At 39.2% G+C, this 18,668-nt stretch overlaps 2 protein-coding genes across 2 annotated transcripts; one reads left to right on the top strand and one right to left on the bottom strand.

Moving 5' to 3' along the window:
* Positions 1-301: 301 nt before the first annotated feature.
* On the bottom strand, positions 302-8,482 carry arid6 (AT-rich interaction domain 6). The gene is made up of 6 exons (XM_027148227.2): positions 8,303-8,482; positions 3,710-3,860; positions 2,821-2,873; positions 1,896-1,993; positions 1,659-1,809; positions 302-1,572 (listed from the first exon to the last, which is right to left on the bottom strand). The coding sequence occupies exons 2-6, from the start codon at positions 3,849-3,851 to the stop codon at positions 493-495; spliced, it is 1,524 nt and encodes a 507-aa protein (XP_027004028.1). The 5' UTR covers positions 3,852-3,860; positions 8,303-8,482; the 3' UTR covers positions 302-492.
* Positions 8,483-12,821: 4,339 nt separating this feature from the next.
* On the top strand, positions 12,822-18,437 carry aurka (aurora kinase A). Its single transcript, XM_027148251.2, has 9 exons — positions 12,822-13,131; positions 13,870-13,938; positions 14,190-14,463; positions 14,551-14,593; positions 14,890-15,081; positions 15,161-15,299; positions 17,177-17,325; positions 17,506-17,680; positions 17,781-18,437. Exons 2-9 carry the CDS (start codon positions 13,873-13,875, stop codon positions 17,958-17,960), a joined length of 1,218 nt encoding a protein of 405 aa, XP_027004052.1. The 5' UTR covers positions 12,822-13,131; positions 13,870-13,872; the 3' UTR covers positions 17,961-18,437.
* Positions 18,438-18,668: the final 231 nt, after the last annotated feature.

The following is an 18,668-nucleotide window of genomic DNA, read 5'->3' as shown; positions in this document are numbered from 1 at the left end:
GCAATACCACGACCGAGGTGCCCTTGAGCAAGGTACCGAAACTCCTAACTGCTCCCTGGGCGCCGCAGCATAAATGGCTGCCCACTGCTCCGGGTGTGTGTTCACGGTGTGTGTGTGTTCACTGCTGTGTGTGTGTGTGTTCACTGCTGTGTGTGTGCACTTTAAATGGGTTAAATGCAGAGAACAAATTCTGAGTATGGGTCACCGTACTGTACTTAGCCGTATGTCACGTCACAGACATGGTGACATCATCTGGAGAAATGAAAGAAAATAAAGTAAAATAAAGAAATGTTTAGGGGCAAAAAGATGCAAAATTGTAAAATTGCAAGGTTCAAAATCTTTGTTCTGATCTCATCCATCTCTGGTTCCTCTCTGGTGGTTCAGCTTGTAAACAGAAGTTTCAGATGCTCTGGATCGATCTGGCTAAGTATGAAGAGCTTCACTTTATTCAGTTGGCTGTCGTTTGTTCTGACATCATACCAGAGTCGATCCTTAGTGTATGCTGGAGATTTGAGGCCTGGTTGAAGGTACTTGCTTGGTGCAGATCGATTGTGCCTGAAAAACTCTTTGTGGTTGAGATTTAAGGTGAGAAACGTAATTGTAAAAAGGAAACTTGGCAGGTGCAGGTGCAGGTGCAGGTGCTTGCAAGGGCTTCACAGCAAAATATTTGCTCTCGGCTGCCTGCCTTTCGTTAGCCGTCCTGCTGGCATTCACGCTGATGTCACTCTTGATGTTTCTCACTTGGTTCTTCAGGCTCAGATCTGCAGGTTCAGAAGTGTTAGTTTCTAAGGTCATTCTTTCAGGCAGTGACGGAGATCCGTTGAGCTTGGATCTGGGTAAATAATGTTGATTAGTGTTCAAAATACCTTCCCTGATCAGATTCTGGAGCAAAGACAATGGGATTTGGATCTCCATTCCTCCGTATGGGTCTAATGCTAAAGTAGGGCTTGTGGGTCCAGGGCTCAGCTGAGACGTGGCCGAGGATCCTGATTTGGACATTGGTAGACTTTGTTGTGGAGTATATTTGGTTTGGACTGTGCTGGGGTAATTTGGCCTATGAGAGGGAGGAGGAGGAGGAGGAGGTGGAGGTGGAGGAGAAGGAGGAGTGGAACTTGGAGCCACTTTCCACAAGTTTGGACTGCTGGAGCAAGAAGATGTGACGCTGATCACAGGTGATTCAACCCTGAAGGTTTTGACTGCAGGTGCAGGAGTCGGAGCTTCACAGACTCCTGACTGATTGCCTTGTTGAAGTGGAGGGGCTTCATTTAAAAACTTGGGTTCCTTCTTTGTAGCGGCGATAGACGTGAACGATGATGGAATGCTGCTGGATGCCTCCAGCCTGCTTTGTTTCTTGCTGAGGTTCAGAGGCTCCGTCCATCCGGAGGACGATTTGTACTCCTGAGCAAGCTGACGCAGGAAGTCCAGCGATTGTTTAACGTTTCCTGTGTCCACCGATGAAGGAGGGATGTAAGGCATCATGGGTCTACTTTGGAGTGGAGAGCTGAGGGAAGGGACAGGGGGCAGGGACATGGCCATGTAGCTGGGTAGAGACATGGGACCAGGTGGGAGGTACTGTATAACACAGAGGAAATAAATAATGAGGAAATCGTCTGGCTTTCATTATTCTACTTAACACTAATAGAGAGTGTGTACTGTACCTGATTAAACTGGTGTAAGTGTGTGAAGTCTGCACGTTTGGAGCCCTGGCTGTACTCGTCCTCAGGGTGGAAGCGTTTGCGTTGTCGAGGTAACCTGATGGGAATCTCATCTCCGTATCCGGCTAAGTGATACTCGTACGGAAGAAGGAGTCTGGAGGCAGGAAGTTCAGTGTGAGTTTAATTATCTACGGCACAAAGAGCCGGATTTAGAACTCTGTAATCTGTCAATGATCTCACTTTTCATAGTGACGGCGTGTGCACGTCGCTGCGCTGGTGCTTCGAGGGTTTCCTCCGAGAATGTTGTACACTTTTTTCCAGAGCTGCTGTGCAGTCACCTGACAAGTCACAAACACACACACACACAATTTCATTACCACAATTATACACAGAGATTATAAGCATCTAAATGTGTGTAAAGCTGTCAGTGTGGCAGAGTTTAGTCACATAAATCTAATTCACTACAATTTACTAAATGATTCCTTGCTCTTCTATACAGCCATCATCTCCCTGACTACCTGGACCAGGATGCTGTCTTAACCAAGAACAAATATGGACAGAATAAATAAATAAATAATGTAACAAATAAATAAATAAATGGATGAATAAATGAATAAATAAATATAAACAAACAAACAAACAAACAAACAAATAAATAAATAAATGAACAAACAAACAAACAAACAAACAAACAAACAAACAAACAAACAAACTAACTAACTAACTAACTAACTAACTAACTAACTAACTAACTAACTAACTAATTCATTAATTAATAGATAAATATACTTTTGCTTTTTGGAAATAAAGTTTGGTTTGCTATATTTTTTTTACTTGTTTTTTTTTACCATGTACTGACTCATTAAAAATGTTCTATTGAGTTCTAGTCCACAGGCTCCAGTCCACATGGCGTGATATGATATAATTAGGGATGTGATCTGATGATATAATGATATAATTAGAGACGGCACAGATCTGATACTCGGTATCAGTATCACTGCGATGCCTGCGACGAACGGCGGATCAGAAAACGTAATGGATATCCGACCCTGTTTATAATGTTTATGTGTAGCAGAATTTTTATGTAAAAGTGGAAGCTGAAGTCTTCAGTAGAAACTTAAGGAACTTCAAAGATTCGACATGAATGAAATGAGCTGAGGTTTACCTGGTGATATCCTCCCAGCTCCATCACCGCTTTAAACATCAGGTACAGGTTTACTATGGCAGGAATGAACACACACACACACACACACACACACACACACACACACACACACACACACACACACACACACACACACACACACACACAAACACACACACGCACGCACACAGAATATATTAAAATCTTTATCACTCTCATTGCCTTCATTTCCTTAATTTCTTTCATATCTTGATTCATTCCTCTCTCTCTCTCTCTCTCTCTCTCTCTCTCTCTCTCTCTCTCTCTCTCTCTCTCTCTCTCTGTCTTTCTCTCTCTCTCTCTCTCTCTCTCTCTCTCTCTGTGTGTGTATCTCTCTCTCCCTCCTCTTCCCCCCTCCCTCCCTCTCTCTCTCTCTCTCTCTCTCTCTCTCTCTCTCTCTCTCTCTCTGTATCTCTCTCTGTATCTCTCTCTGTCTTTCTCTGTCTCTCTCTCTGTCTTTCTCTGTCTCTCTCTCTCTCTGTCTCTCTCTTTTTATCTCTCTCTGTCTCTCTCTGTCTCTCTGTCTCTCTGTCTCTCTCTCTTTCTCTCTGTCTCTGTCTCTGTCTCTGTCTCTCTCTCTCTCTCTCTCTCTCTCTCTCCCTCTCTCTCTCCCCACCCCTTCCCCCCTCTCTCTCTGTCTTTCTCTGTCTCTCTCTCTCTGTCTCTCTCTTTTTATCTCTCTCTGTCTCTCTGTCTCTCTCTCTCTCTCTCTCTCTCTCTCTCTCTCTCTCTCTCTCTTCTCTCTCTCTCTAACTCTGTCTCTATGTCTCTCTCTCTTTCTCTCTCTCTCTTTCTTTCTCTGTCTCTCTCTCCCTCCTCTCTCTCTCTCTCTCTCTCTCTCTCTCTCTCTCTCTCTCTCTCTCACACTCACTCTGTTTAAAGCCGAGGTGAGGGATTCTCTCTATCGGTGTGTCTCTCTGCTTCATGAAGAAGTACAGGTCTTTGATGAAGCTCTCCTCCGTCATGCTCTCAGATTTGTTTCCGCTCTTCTCCATCTGTTTGTCCTGTTCCATCGCTCCGGCCTGTAAACATGAAAGTTTTAACAGTTATTAATTTATAATACAATCGTAATAAATGTGTTATCATTAGAAATACAGCTAATTAATTATGGAATCAGTTCATTACTTCTAATTTAATTACGACATTTTTTTGTCATAGTATATAGATATTTGTGTTGTTTATTATCGTTTGGTTCGTGGTTTTACTTTAATGTGTATATTTCACATTGCTGTTATTTTAATTACTATTTTAAGACACAGTTTGTTTGTTCTAGCTGGATACTAGATATTGTTTTATTCGTAACGTTTATTTCATAAACATGACTTTAATCAGACGGATAAAATTTCGAGCGGTTGATAAAGCAGTGGCTCTCAGTGTCTGCTTTCGGGTCGATTTCAGGTCACGGCGTGACAGGTTTGGTCGCTCGGACTGTGTTTACCCTGTGAATCAGACTTATATTTGATGAAAACGGGACAGACGTCGATCAGAAGGTTTGACCAAACATCAGAACAAAGCTGGTTTACTGAAGCGTGATGAGTCTTTACATTTTTGACCTGGTGATCAAACAGGACTAATCCACCTGGGACAAGGCTGCAGTGTGGCAGCGAAGACATGAATAAACACAGTGTGAACTGAGAACATAATCGGAGACGTTCTGTGAGTCTGAAATCAACAACCAGACGAAGGTCATGGTGTTAGAAGATGCCGCAGAACGTCTCGGCACAAACACGAGCTGAGACGACGTGTTCGGTGATCTAAGATAGGATCTAAGGTGTACAGAGTCTTACTGTGTCAAATGCTTCATCACACACACACACACCCACACCCACACACACCCACACACACACACACACACACAGTGTCCTGTGAACTCAGAGCCATGTCATGGTTCCTGCTCAACTGGTAAGAGGTTAATATATTTTCACAGACATTTTCATCTGATGTTGTGCACGTTTACACGTAACACTGGATCTGATTAGGAAAAGACGTCTTTGTGAAGGTGTGCAAACGCACAGCTCCTATTTCTGCCCTGGTCTGGTTTCCTGTAATTATACTGAAGCACGCTTGTCTGTCTCTAGGAGTCGCATGAGTTCCGCTCTGTTAGCACTGTCAGGATTATATACGTTAATAACGCAGATACGTAAAATAGCGTGAACAGGTTGTGACATCTGTGTTGTTCTTCGTATTCGTGTGATACTGAGGACGTGTGATCGTCGGGTGCCTAGCAACTTAATAAAAAAAAAACCCTGATATTCTCAGAGATGTTCTAGGATCCTGATTTATTTGTATTTTCTTTTTATTGGCTCCTACAACATTAAATAGCCAGAAGTAACAATAAATGGATAAAAAGTACCAGACGTCATCCTTCAATTAATCAATTGGGAATAAAACAGAACAAAATTATTCACTTCAGGGTTGTATTTATATGAACATATATTAGCTTATTTATTATTTTTAGATATTTATTATTTGCAGATATTAATTACTCCTAATTAATGTAGCTATAAACGGACAAAAGTACAAACATGCTGTTTAATACGTAAAATGTGTTTGTGCTGTCGTATACGTGATGTGTGTATGTGATTAAACGTAACTATAAATGGATTAAAAAAAAGCTGAAAAGCTGAAATGATGTAATTACAAAAGTAAGAGGAACAAGTGCTACGGGATGAAAGTAATCGAAAAGTAAAAGTACCTATAAACGGATAAAAAAGTGCGACATGTTCTTTAATTAACGATGTGTTGTAATTGTGCGAAATTTGCTGTGGTTTGTGAGAGTTAAAGCTCTTCTGCGTGCATTTACTGTACAGGACAATAATTCACTTTTGATTTATCTTTGTTTATCTGTCATCAATTTGTCATTTAGTGGAAACAAAACAAAACAAAAGACAGGACCAGTTTCATTCCTTACAACTGGAGAAAGAAAAACGCATTCTTTACACTCCTAATGAAAAAAGGGGACGTTCTGTTCGAACAGGAACTCCAGGGATCTACAGGTGAAAGATTTAATATGCAAAAGATAAAAGTGACGGAGTGAAAAGTGTCACGCTCGACTTCTATCTGTTCTTGCATTTTAAATGTTTTCCGTGTTCGATGTTTCGCATGTTAACAGAAAGTGGAATTCGGTTGGTTTCGTTCCGGTTTCTTATATCCTGAAGGGACAGTTGTGTCAAACTGGTAGCTATAACGCACTGACATGTCTCAGCTGGTAGAAAGTCAGTTTTTATGAGGTCGGTTTTAAATAATAAACCGACCTGACTGTCTTTACAGTCTGCATATTAAAGTTATGGCTCCTTTATTCTACATAAACTCTCACACACCGATTGCACTCTCGTGTGTGAGCAGGATGCCAGAAATTCTGCCAACGCCAGAGAGCCTGTGCTGAAATATTAGTCTCTAAAAATCTGTTTATTAATAAACACTGTTTTATTCCATATGATGAGGATAACAGTGAATATTCTCTCTCTCTCTCTCTCTCTCTCTCTCTCTCTCTCTCTCTCTCTCTCTCTCTCTCTCTCTCTCTCTCTCTCTCTCTCTCTCTCTCTCTCTACACGGTTAGAGAGTTTGACTCCTAACCCTAAGGTTGTGGGTTCGAGTCTCGGGTGGTTGTGGGTTCGAGTCTCGGGTCCTTGAGCAATGGCTGCCCACTGCTCCGGGTGTGTGTTCATGGTGTATGTGTGTGTGTTCACTGCTGTGTGTGTGCACTTTGGATTGGTTAAATGCAGAGCACGAATTCTGAGTATGGGTCACCGTACTTAGCCATATGTCACGTCACTTTTTTATATATATGTACAAATCTGTGTGTGTGTGTGTACATATATATATATACGTATATATATGTATATATATATATATATATATATATATATATATATATATATATACGTATATATATATATATACGTATATATATATGTACACACACACACACAGATTTGTACATATATATATAAAAAGTATAAATATATATATACGTATATACCCATACTCAGAATTCGTGCTCTGCATTTAACCAATCCAAAGTGCACACACACAGCAGTGAACACACACACATTACACCATGAACACACACCCGGAGCAGTGGGCAGCATTGCTCAAGGACCCGAGACTCGAACCCACAACCATATATATATGTACACACACACACACACAGATTTGTACATATATATATAAAAAAGTATAAATATATATATACGTATATATATATATATATATATATATATATATATATATATATATATATATATACGTATATATATATATATATATATATATGTACACACACACACACACACACACACACACACACACACACACACACACACACACACACACACACACACACAGATTTGTACAGGTAGAGTTATGTATTAAAACATTTAGAAGAAGTAGAAACGATCTACAATCTGTAATTAATTCATTCTTTATTCCTTTGTTAAACGGTGGATTTATTTACAGAATTTTGTTTATTTCAGTAACGTTCTGAAATTCTGATTTATTCACACAAAAACAAAAAAATCTCTTAGTTGAGTCATTTTATGAAATGTTAATGTCTGTTCTAAATACTGTAATAAAATAAAATAAAACAAAATAAAAATCCTTTAAATTAAAAAGTAAATCATTAGTAAAAATGGGAAACAGATTAAATAGGTCTAAAACACACAGAAAGCAATCTGTGGACGTTTAGTGGGACGACTCTTTAACAGAATATTCGTGTTTAGTAGATGAAGCTTTAGAGGTAGAATATTAGTAAAGATCTGTTTAATCCCGTGTCCGAAGGGTCCGTGTGTGTGACGTGCAGCTAAAACACACCGATAAATCATTTAATCATTAATTATGTTCATACTTTAGTGTTAAATTGTCTTTCAGCACCCTCTTACTATGAGAGTGTGCATTACCTCATCAGCTACTCATCCAGAAAACAGAACATTTCTCTCATAGAACAGATTCTATCAATCTATGCTCATGGAGTAAATTCGAGATTGTTATAGAAATCTTTCAATATTTTAATTTTCAACAGCATTTCACTGATTTACTGTAGATGTGTTTTGTATCTTAATTCTCAAAGGTTTGCTCTTCAGATTAGTTTTCAGTAGGATACAGTTTGTGTTCCTCTGCCATGTGAGTGCAGAATAAAGAACTTTCACAATAGAGTTTTACTAAATATTACATTACAGATTTTATGTCACACAAAATTGTTTGTCCTTTTTAATGACTTCTCATTAGCCATTAGAAGTGTGAGGTAAAAAAGTGATAATAAATAATGCAGAACGTTAACCTGACACAATACACTGATTCTGAGGCATCACTCCGCCGCACAGCTTTGCTGGGTCTCACACCCTCGCTGTGCATGACGGACCTCCGGGACCCGAATGATTCACCCTGATTTATTTAACTCAGATTGTTTTATCTCACAATTATTTAAGGATCTCATTATATTCCATCACCAAGTCTCAGATCTTACCTGTGATTCTTTTCTTTAAATGTCCTAGATCCTCAAGATCTGCACAAATCCAACGTACGCTGTCTTTAATGTCTTTCTGTCTGTCAGGCTGCAAGCTTGTGTTTCTGCCATGAAGTCACTGATCCAACTGTGCAACAACAAACTTTACCTGAGTGACATCACAACCTGTTAGTAATGGGACACTGCACCTTCTACGTGTGTGTGTGTGTGTGTGTGTGTGTGTGTGTGTGTGTGTGTGTGTGTGTGTGTGTGTGTGTGTGTGTGTGTGTGTGTGTGGGACATAAAGAATGCTTCAGCATGAGTCAGACTGGTTTCACCGGATTTTAAAAACTGGTCCAGAACTCAATATTGACAATAAATAGAATTATCATTCATATTGCTAATTATGTAATTATATAGATTTGTGTTAATTGCTCTTAGCAGCACAGTGTGTTAAGTACGTGTTAGAGGATGAATCAATTGCAGAAGTGACACTTGCAGATGTGCAATTCAGTACAGTCAGTGGTTCTGTCCTGGTTATTTACAAACAAACAAACAAACAAATAAATAAATGTTTATATAAATATTTGATTCATATTTTAAATCAATATAAAGAATGTGAAATATAATAAATGTGTAGTAGTAATAATAATAATAATAATAATAATAATAATAATAATAATAATAGTAATAATAATGTTATTATAATAACATTATTATTACTATTATTATTATTATTATTATTATTATTATTATTATTATTATTATTATTATTATTATTATAAAAAACTCTCAGCTCAACTTTCCGTCATGTTTGCTTTATAAATAAATATAAGTAATTATCTAAAATTACATTTGCACTGGTATTATAATAACTTGGTAATGCATTGTTACTGTGTACTGTCATCTTGTCATGTGCAGTTTATGCTTCTTCTTTTTTTTTTTTTATCCCATTTGAAAACATGTTCTTTATTTCCTGCTATCGAATACACACATACACAATAAATATGTAATTATAACAATATCTCATAAAAATGAAGATATCTTATTTAATAGCTTATGTGTTAATTATCAAGTCAAGAAGATAAAAAGAACTTCAAAATCTATCGTTCGTATGTTTTTATGTCAAAACCGGTTTGTATGCAACATCCTCGATTCCTGAAAAACTCATAAACTACTTTAAGTATTTCAAGCTTACGGTGTGTGTGTGTGTGTGTGTGTGTGTGTGTGTGTGTGTGTGTGTGTGTGTGTGTGTGTGTGTGTGTGTGTGTGTGTGTGTGATAGATATATAATTAACACAAATATCCCTAATTAGTGAATTTTTAAAGGGCTTTTAAAGACAGAGTTTCATGCCTCGGTCATATTAACTGCCGTATTTTTTTCTTTTGGGAACTGAACCAAAGGCCTTGTCTCTTAACCGGCACTGAAGCAGATCGTATCACGTTTTGTCCTCGAAGAACCCGTTTTCTTATTTAAAAAACAAAAAAGATAAAAAAAGAAACAGGAATGTGGTGTTAACGTGGAAATGTGCCAGTTTATGTCAAACATACCTTATATCCTGCCTTACATCTAATATGTACATAAGAATCACAAACACTGGAGGACAAATAAAGGTTGTTAAACGATCGGGATCTGAATCACCGGCAGGAATTGTTTTAATTGAATTGTCATAAAGATCTTTTTCTGAGGTGTAACATCTGAGACAATGAGCTGCTACTCTGCATGATGGAGCTTCTTTTTACTTCTAATTTCAGTGTTATTTTATTCATTTTTAATTTACTAACACATCTGAGGGAAATGTTGTTGGTCCCGAAGGATCGTGTCACATTTCGACTTTGCGTATTGTGTATATACAACTCTGTGCTACGTGCTAGGTAACTGAATTGTTAGCCTCAATCACTGCTATCTCCCTTCATATGCTTATCTCCCATATTTTCCAGATGCTAAGCGACATTATTCTCGACACCGACTACGTCTACAGATGAAGTGTTACGTCACACATAGTTACGTTCGATCGCCATCTTCGTCTGATCTGAACGTCTTCCTGCACGTCTCATCGCAGTGGTTAAAGGAATACAAAAACAAAGGCCAGAGCAGAATGACAGCTACATGAACCTCAGACTTATTACATAATCCTCACATAGATTTATTTATCATGCTGTTCTCATGCAAGTTTTAAATAAATAATTCTTGGAATAATTGAGGTTATTGCAATAAAACATTGCTATTAAACTTGATGGTTTTTTTCCTGCATAATTACATTCCACACTGAGGGGTATGACAAAAAAATCCTGTTATGGCTCAGGCCAAGTATATTAATCAAAAAACATAATTATGAACACACACACACACACACACACACACACACACACACACACACACACACACACACACACACACACACACACATACACAAAGGCATTGCATTCCAAAATTCCACATGCATCGAGAGACTGTTGGTTTAAAACATAGGTGTGACCAAGAGAACATTTTAAGAAGGAAGTAATCCTAAAAACAGTGCCAGGCTTGCTTATTGATTTTATCTCTCATAATCACGATCACCATAATCTAAAAAAAAAAAAAACATAAAAAGCATTTCCATCACCTGTTTTATCATGTTTTCACATTCCTGCCAGCTTTGGCACATGATTCCACTTCAGTAACACGATCCAATGCTACTTCAAAAATAATCTGACATTATTGGAATTATACCTGTAATTATAATAATACGGTAATTATGAAATGATATAAGCTGGTATGATCCCCAGCGTTGCTTAGCAACCGATTCTGCTCTTATTTTAGTCTAATTTTCCTAACGTTCCCATTGGCCAAGTGTTTTAATACAAAACCTAAGCTCCTGAGGTATTTTTTTCTTTTGTTAGCCTTAATTTTGCAATTAAAACAAGATGTGTGTGTGTGTGTGTGTGTGTGTGCGTGTGTGTGTGTGTGTGTGTGTGTGTGTGTGTGTGTGTGTGTGTGTGTGTGTGTGTGTGTGTGTGTGTGGTATGTTACAGGGAGAACCTTAATTTAATTACATCAAATCAAAAATAATTAAAAATAGGACATTTACTGGCACAGGCTGCATCTTGGTCAACAAGGTGCAGCGGTTTGCTGATTCACAGCTTAAAAATTTGTGTTGTTGGTGATAAGAACGATCAGAATCAGCTAAACCTACCAGGTACATAGATACCAAGATAACCAAGATAATCTGGTTACAATTTTTGTTTATTGTCTACAGATGTTCACGCTTAAACTGACTGACGTTACGGTTGAAAGAGAAAAGAGAAGAAAGGAAAATTCACAATGTGCACATTTATTGCAAAACATGCTAGGTGTTGAGCAATGGATTATACAATGTGATATGATGTTATTTACTGACATCTCACAATGAAGCTGAATTATGCAGGTGGTGGTTTTAGACAGCCACAGTCTCTTTCCCACTCAGTGCAGTTTCATGTGAGAGTGGAATTAGACCAGAAAACTGGTATTCAGCTGATAGTGTAGAAATAGTGCTGCATTGTGAGCTAGCTTTGGTCTGAAAAGAGAAAAGAAAGAACACTGTGTGTGTCTGTTTATCTTTAGATAAATATTACAATAGATTATTTGACTTTATTTTTTGTTTGTACAACTAACTTGGAACATATGTACAACATGTCTGAACAGGTTTAATGCACAGGTGTAATAAGTGCCTGAAAAAACCTGACTGACGTCCTGTACGAATGCCTGTTTGTGTGTATCTGCTTCCTGTCTGTCATATTAAACATGATGAGCTTCGGGGTCATGTGTAACTTAAAGAGTTGTATAGATAACTAATTGTACAGAAAACTAGTTGTATAGATAACTCGTGCCATTGACCACACTGTCAGTCACCTGGTTCCATGGTTAGCACTCTGGACTCTGAATCCAGAGATCCGAATTCAAATCTTGGTGGAACCTGTACTGTATCACGTGGTTGGGGTTCGAGACCCAACACTAACAAACTGTATCAGTGTTGACTGTTTAATACTTTAATGCACTGTATTACAGCTGCCTGGAGCTCTGGGCCCAATCTTCTGTAAAGAAAAGTGTAATGCTGCAGAAAATGACAGGCTGCTTGGGTTTAACTGATTTATCTGTCTGTTAATTGTGAGGTTTGGTATCGTGTGTCGTATTTATATAGAGGACTATAGATTTATGTTAAAAAATAAATAAGTAAACAAAAAAATATTTTGTGTGTAAACGTATATAGAATAAAAATGACAATTAAATGTATAAATTACTTAAAATAATCAATTGATTTGAATTTCATATTATAACTAAACAACAACAACAACAACAACAACAACAACAACAATAATAATAATAATAATAATAATAATAATAATAATAATAATAATAATAATAATAATAATAATAATAATAATAATGTACTCTCACCATTTCCCGACTATCCTTGCGGCTCCATACGTGACGGAGAGTGAATCCATCCGAGCCAATAGCCGTCGAGGTTGATGCTCGCGCTGACCAATCAGAGCCGTGTTAAGGTTAAAGGGGGATATTTGAATTGTAACGGTCGAGTTTGTCCTCAGTTCGCTGCGTTCAGCTGTTGGTCGCCGGATTGTTAAACAACACCTTTAATAGCAGTTAAAGCTTTTTAATCCTTTATACAGACACGTGTGTGTATAACTTTACGGTATATATTGTTTCTGTAGCCGGTTACTTTTTATGCACGAGTGCTAACGGTTAGCGTCAGTGCTAACTTATAGTGCTAACGGTTAGCGTTAGCGTCAGTGCTAACTTATAGTGCTAACAGTTAGCCATAGCGACGGTGTTGGAGCTCCTGCTGATCAGCTGAAGAAGATTAAAGCGCTGTAAGTGTTTAATATCATGTGAATTATGTGTAGATATGAACATGTCGCTGTTTATTTAAACATGTGTCGTGTTTTATTCGCTCTTAATGACTCAATTATTCATTCATTCATTAAACATTCACTGTGTTGGGTTTAGACCCTGTGTGGGGATTATATCATTATATATATCGTGTTAATATATAACTATAGTGTATATATATCATTATAATATGCGTGATAAGTTCATTATGTTGTGTTTTAGTCCTTGTGTAGGGATTATATAATTAAATATCATTAATATATAACTTATATAATTATAATTATTATGTACATCATTAATATATAATTATGCTAGCTATATATATATATATATATATATATGTGTGTGTGTGTGTGTGTGTGTATATAAATATACATATCATTAATATATAATTAAACTGGATGTTAGGTCTCTGGATAACCGGCTAACTTACATGGAGGCATTAGACGTGTCAACTGATGATGAGGTTCAGTTTGGCTGTTTAGAACTTTCAAAATAAATGACACTAGTAAATAATGTAGTTTCTTTACTCTGGATTTCTCTACACTTGTTTATAGCCACAAAGGTGAATGCGTAACATCAGACCCGACTAATGATGAGATCTCTCTCTCTCTGTGTGTGTGCCAATAATTTACTATAAATCGTGGAACCCATCGTTTGTGAATGAACTTGCGTTGGATTGACTTTAATAAAACGTGTTCACCTCCTGTTTTGTTTAGGGTATGGATTCTGCTGCAAGGATCAGATCATCTAAAGACCTGATGATTCAGAAATCAGACTGTGAAAAGGTAAAATAAAGAAATGTAAGCTTTATCTACAGAACTTGTATAAAGTGTTATGAGCTTTGAGCGTTGTGGCTGTGATTGTGACCTATAAATAGTCAGTTTCGATGCCTCTGCATTCGTGCGTTCATCGGGTCAAGTTAACGCCTGTAGTGCAGCACTGGTGTAGGTGCTGATGGGAGTCCCTGGTGTCTGCACTCCGTCTGTTTGTGACATTTTGTTCTTTCTTTTGCTGCATTTTTTTTTTCTTCTCTCAGGTTTTAAACAACGGGCCAAAGAGGGTTCCTGTGACTCAGAGCTGCCACAAACCTGCACCGACTCCGAGCCACACATCTGTCCTCGGTGTTCGTCAGGGGCCGCAGCGAGTCCAGAGGCCTCGGAGCGAGCACAAAAGCCCATGTGGCGGAGAGCAGAACATAAACCCTGCTCAGGCCCAACCCAAACCCCAGCCAGCACAGAGTCAGCCCAAACCTGCTCCCACTGCCCCTGAGGGTGTTAAACCCACAGAGCCCAAGCAGGACAAGCCTAACCGTAAGCACTTTACCTTTATTTCTACTTACATCAAGATGCTCTGGTTGTTTGAAGTGCCTTGATGTGCCCCGCCTTGTCTTTTTGCAGCAAAACCCACCAGCGGGATGACCAGCATGTCCAACACTGAGAAGTAAGTCCTACATCCAGAAAATACACACCAGGTCTCCAACACACTGCATGCTCTTTCTGTCTATCTGTTTTTGCATCCACATGTACGTCAGGGACTAAGGGCACATCTGTGTTCGTGGCTAACGCCATCTTTCTTGATTTCTAAACTTTAGCTAACTTCTCAGTGAGGGTTAAGGACTCTATTTAATTGATCATTGTCCTGCATTTGTTTTTACATTCTCAAAAAAGAGGAGGGTCTAAAGTGTGTAAGATTTTAGTGGTGAACACGGAGTTGTTAGCTTCTCTCTGGGCTTTTAGGAAGCCGTGGAGTCTGGAGAACTTCGACATCGGCAGGGCTCTCGGGAAGGGAAAGTTTGGAAGCGTTTACCTGGCCAGAGAAAGACAGACCAAGTTCATCCTGGCCCTGAAGGTGCTTTTTAAGAAGCAGCTGGAGAAAGCCGGCGTGGAGCATCAGCTGAGGAGAGAGGTGGAGATTCAGTCGCATCTCAGGTGTGTGCACGGGAATTGTTTACAGCACAGTCTGCAGACCGAGTACATAAGCTGATTTCCCCTCTGACACCCTGTGCAGGCATCCCAACATCCTGCGCCTGTATGGCTACTTCCATGACTCTGCTCGTGTCTACCTCATCCTGGAGTTTGCTCCTAAAGGTGAGCTGTACGGAGAGCTGCAGCGCTGCCGGGCGTTTGATGACAAGCGCAGTGCCACGGTGAGAACACTCGTACTGTTCGGTCTGCGAATGACACCAAGGTTCATTTATAATGGGTTTTATCATTTAATGCAGAACATACTACAGTATCACAAGAGACATGCGAGCGATATTAAAGGGCGTAAAAGCTTATGTAAGTGGGCGGAGCATCGTGTCTGTAGCATTCGTCTTAAAGGCTGTGTTCAAAATAAAATGCGGAATCGAAAGGTGATCAGGTTTAGATAGAAATATTTAATTTATTTACGTATGAGGAAGTGCTGTGAAGGGTTTTTTTTGTGTTTTGTTTTTTTTTTTTGTGCCCAAAGTTTATCTCGGTAAACGTCTCTGCTGTTTCCCAGCATTTACCTTTTTAAATCAAGTGAATCTGCATGCTTGTGATTCTGCATACTTTCACTTAATGTTAGTCAGTGAACCAAATTCCTGTCCTCACGTGTTCTTATACAGACGTGCACTCGCCGCAATCCGTATCGAAGTCGACGAGACATAAGTGTCGTTCGCCGCGTTCCGGATTCGGCCCAAAGCGAAAAACTCTGGCAGATTTAACTACAGTTCAAATTAGTTTTAATTCTGATTTATTCAAAGAGAAGTTTTCATTTTATGTATTTATTTATTTTATTGAAATGAGTAAATAAATGAGCTGTTGCTACAGCAACAATTCCATATTAGACCTTGCACGCTGTTCTAAACCCGTATTGCTATTTAAAGGTAACGTATTCCGAGCCAATCAGAATCTTGACTTGAGGCACGAAGACACTCTAATCATGATCAGGATTAGACTAAAATGAAAAGGCTGTAGATATTGTTGTGTGAATTATGTCATGTTGAGCTTTTGGGTTTAAGTATAATCAGAGCGTTAATACCTGCAGGTCGCGTTTCTGTAGGAACACGCAGGACGAGTTCTTTCACAGCTCATTACACACATTCACTCTATTCAAGCGAATCCTCCGCACTGACACCGCGTCCTATATTATAATTTTTCTTTGTATTCGCTCGCATGGTTTTGTGACAGCATATTATTTCACACCATTCAGCCAAACGTACAACGTCCGTGGGCGTCGGCTAATAAATAGCGATCTGTTTTTCGTTTTATTGTCTGGTCTGACTAACACAAGCGGCCCTGCAGGTTTTTACATAAAGAGCCACATCGCGATGCATATAAAATCCCCCTGATTTTAATTTTAAAAATAAGTTTTTGCACTTTCCAAACAGTTTCAGCCTCACTTTAATATTCCGCGTGTAGGTGGACGTTTTAAACGTAAATTTTGCAGGTTTTTTTTTAAAATTTATTTTACACCCTTCACGAGGAGACGGGATTCGATCAGCGCTTCAGCAGAAGTTCCACCTCATCACTTCACATGTTTATTATCAGCCAGACATTTAGCAGCGACGCACGTTTTCTCTCGCCGTGTTCAGAAGTCGAGTTTGTCGTCTCGTATTTTCTTTACACGTTTAAACATTCGTTACATCTGGATCGGTGTAAAGCTGCTTTATGGCCGTGTCTGCCGTGTGCAGCGCCGTACACATTAAGCTCAGATGAAAAGCTCCTTCCGGTTCATTAGTCGTTTTAATTGTAAATGTTTTCACCCCGAGCCCAGGGAGCGACAAGACTATCGGCTCGCCGGCCTGTAATCCGAACTAAACTGTTAGATGTCTGAGTTGTCATCAAAAAAAAAACACACAACCTTTGACACTTTTTCATTGTAACTTTGAACAAATGTTTTAAACTCATGGTATCTTAAGTATGTAACCTAGTGAGCAGCATTAATGTATTCAATGTTAGAGATTTAAGCACATATGTACGTTGCTCTGGATAAGGGCGTCTGTCACATGCTGTAAATGTGCTGTACACTGACTGATACGGTGGTTTGGTTTCTTAGTACATAATGGAGCTGGCCGACGCGCTGTACTACTGCCATTCAAAGAAAGTCATCCACAGAGACATTAAACCCGAGAATCTGTTACTGGGAGCGAACGGCGAGCTGAAGATCGCAGATTTCGGATGGTCAGTCCACACCCCGTCCTCAAGGTACGATTTAATTCATTCGAGTGATCTGGGCATGTCCTGGCCGTGATCCTGTATCTCCGCATACTCTGAATTTTGCTGCCTTTATTCCAACTCTAATCCTTGCTGATTTTTTAATGCTTTACACATCATAAAGATGAGACACTTCTAATCCAGCAGCTTCATTCTTTTGGTGTTCGACAGGAGGTCTACGCTGTGCGGCACGCTCGATTATCTGCCCCCAGAGATGATCGAGGGCAAAACCCACGACGAGAAAGTGGACCTCTGGAGTCTGGGTGTCCTTTGTTATGAGTTTCTGGTGGGGAATCCTCCTTTTGAGACAAAGAGTCACGAAGAAACATATCGCAAAATCTCCAGGGTAAGTGTGTGTGTGAGAAGTACGTGTGGGTCTCCACCCTCCAAAAAAGGTATCGCTTACTTCACACCTTGACCGTTTCCTCTTTCCCACCATTTTGCAGGTGGAGTTCACGTATCCGTCCCATGTGAGCGAAGGCGCTAGAGATCTGATCAACAGGCTTCTGAAACACAACCCGATGCACCGACTTCCAATCCAAGGAGTCCTGACTCATCCCTGGGTCATCGAAAACTCCACCAAGAAGCCGACTACCTTCGGTCAAGCCCCTAAAGAGTCTCCGTGAGCTGCGGCACCCGAGCGAACACTACGGGTTAGAGATATGAGAAACGGCAGTAATTCCTGAGCCTGGCTGTCTTTTCCCTCTCGTGTGCATGTCCCATTTCCTTCTTTGGTCTTCACGCTTCCTGTAAATATTTAACTGTTCAGAATTTGTACCTGTTATGACTTGAAACAATAAATGTATTTTTAAGTGTTGTCGCCTACTATAAGCGGGATCTATCGAGCTTTTTAAAGGACCGTGACTTATTTTTAATGTTTTTTGGGCCAGATAAAAGGAAATTTAACTAATTGTGTAATTATGACGAACTCGCGGTCAGTTTGCAGCCCCTCAGAGACGTTATGCGTTCATTCATTTTCCAGAAAAGTGCAATATGTGAATATGATGTGCTTCTGCTCAGAGTGTTTGTGTTCTGGAACATCACCACTATTAAAAAGGCCTTATATTCCTGTTTATTGCTAAATAAATCATGTTAAATCTTAACCTGCTGCTCTGAGTCTGTGGTAATTGTGTGCGTTTGGCTGTTGGTAAGAACTCAATGGGCACTTTGGAAGTCCAGCGTCTCTATGAGCCGAGTCGATTCTTTTGAACTGGTTATATGAACTGACTCACAAGATCCGGATTGAATAGAGAGGATCCTGTGTTAAAGAAGAAAAGGAACATAAAAGCGTAATATAAAGCAATAAGACTTTTTAACAAAAAGAACGGTAATAT

The sequence above is a fragment of the Tachysurus fulvidraco genome, chromosome 21 (assembly GCF_022655615.1).
Source record: "Tachysurus fulvidraco isolate hzauxx_2018 chromosome 21, HZAU_PFXX_2.0, whole genome shotgun sequence".
In the NCBI taxonomy this organism is placed as follows: Eukaryota; Metazoa; Chordata; class Actinopteri; order Siluriformes; family Bagridae; genus Tachysurus; species Tachysurus fulvidraco.
This window is presented reverse-complemented; position numbering and strand designations above follow the sequence as displayed.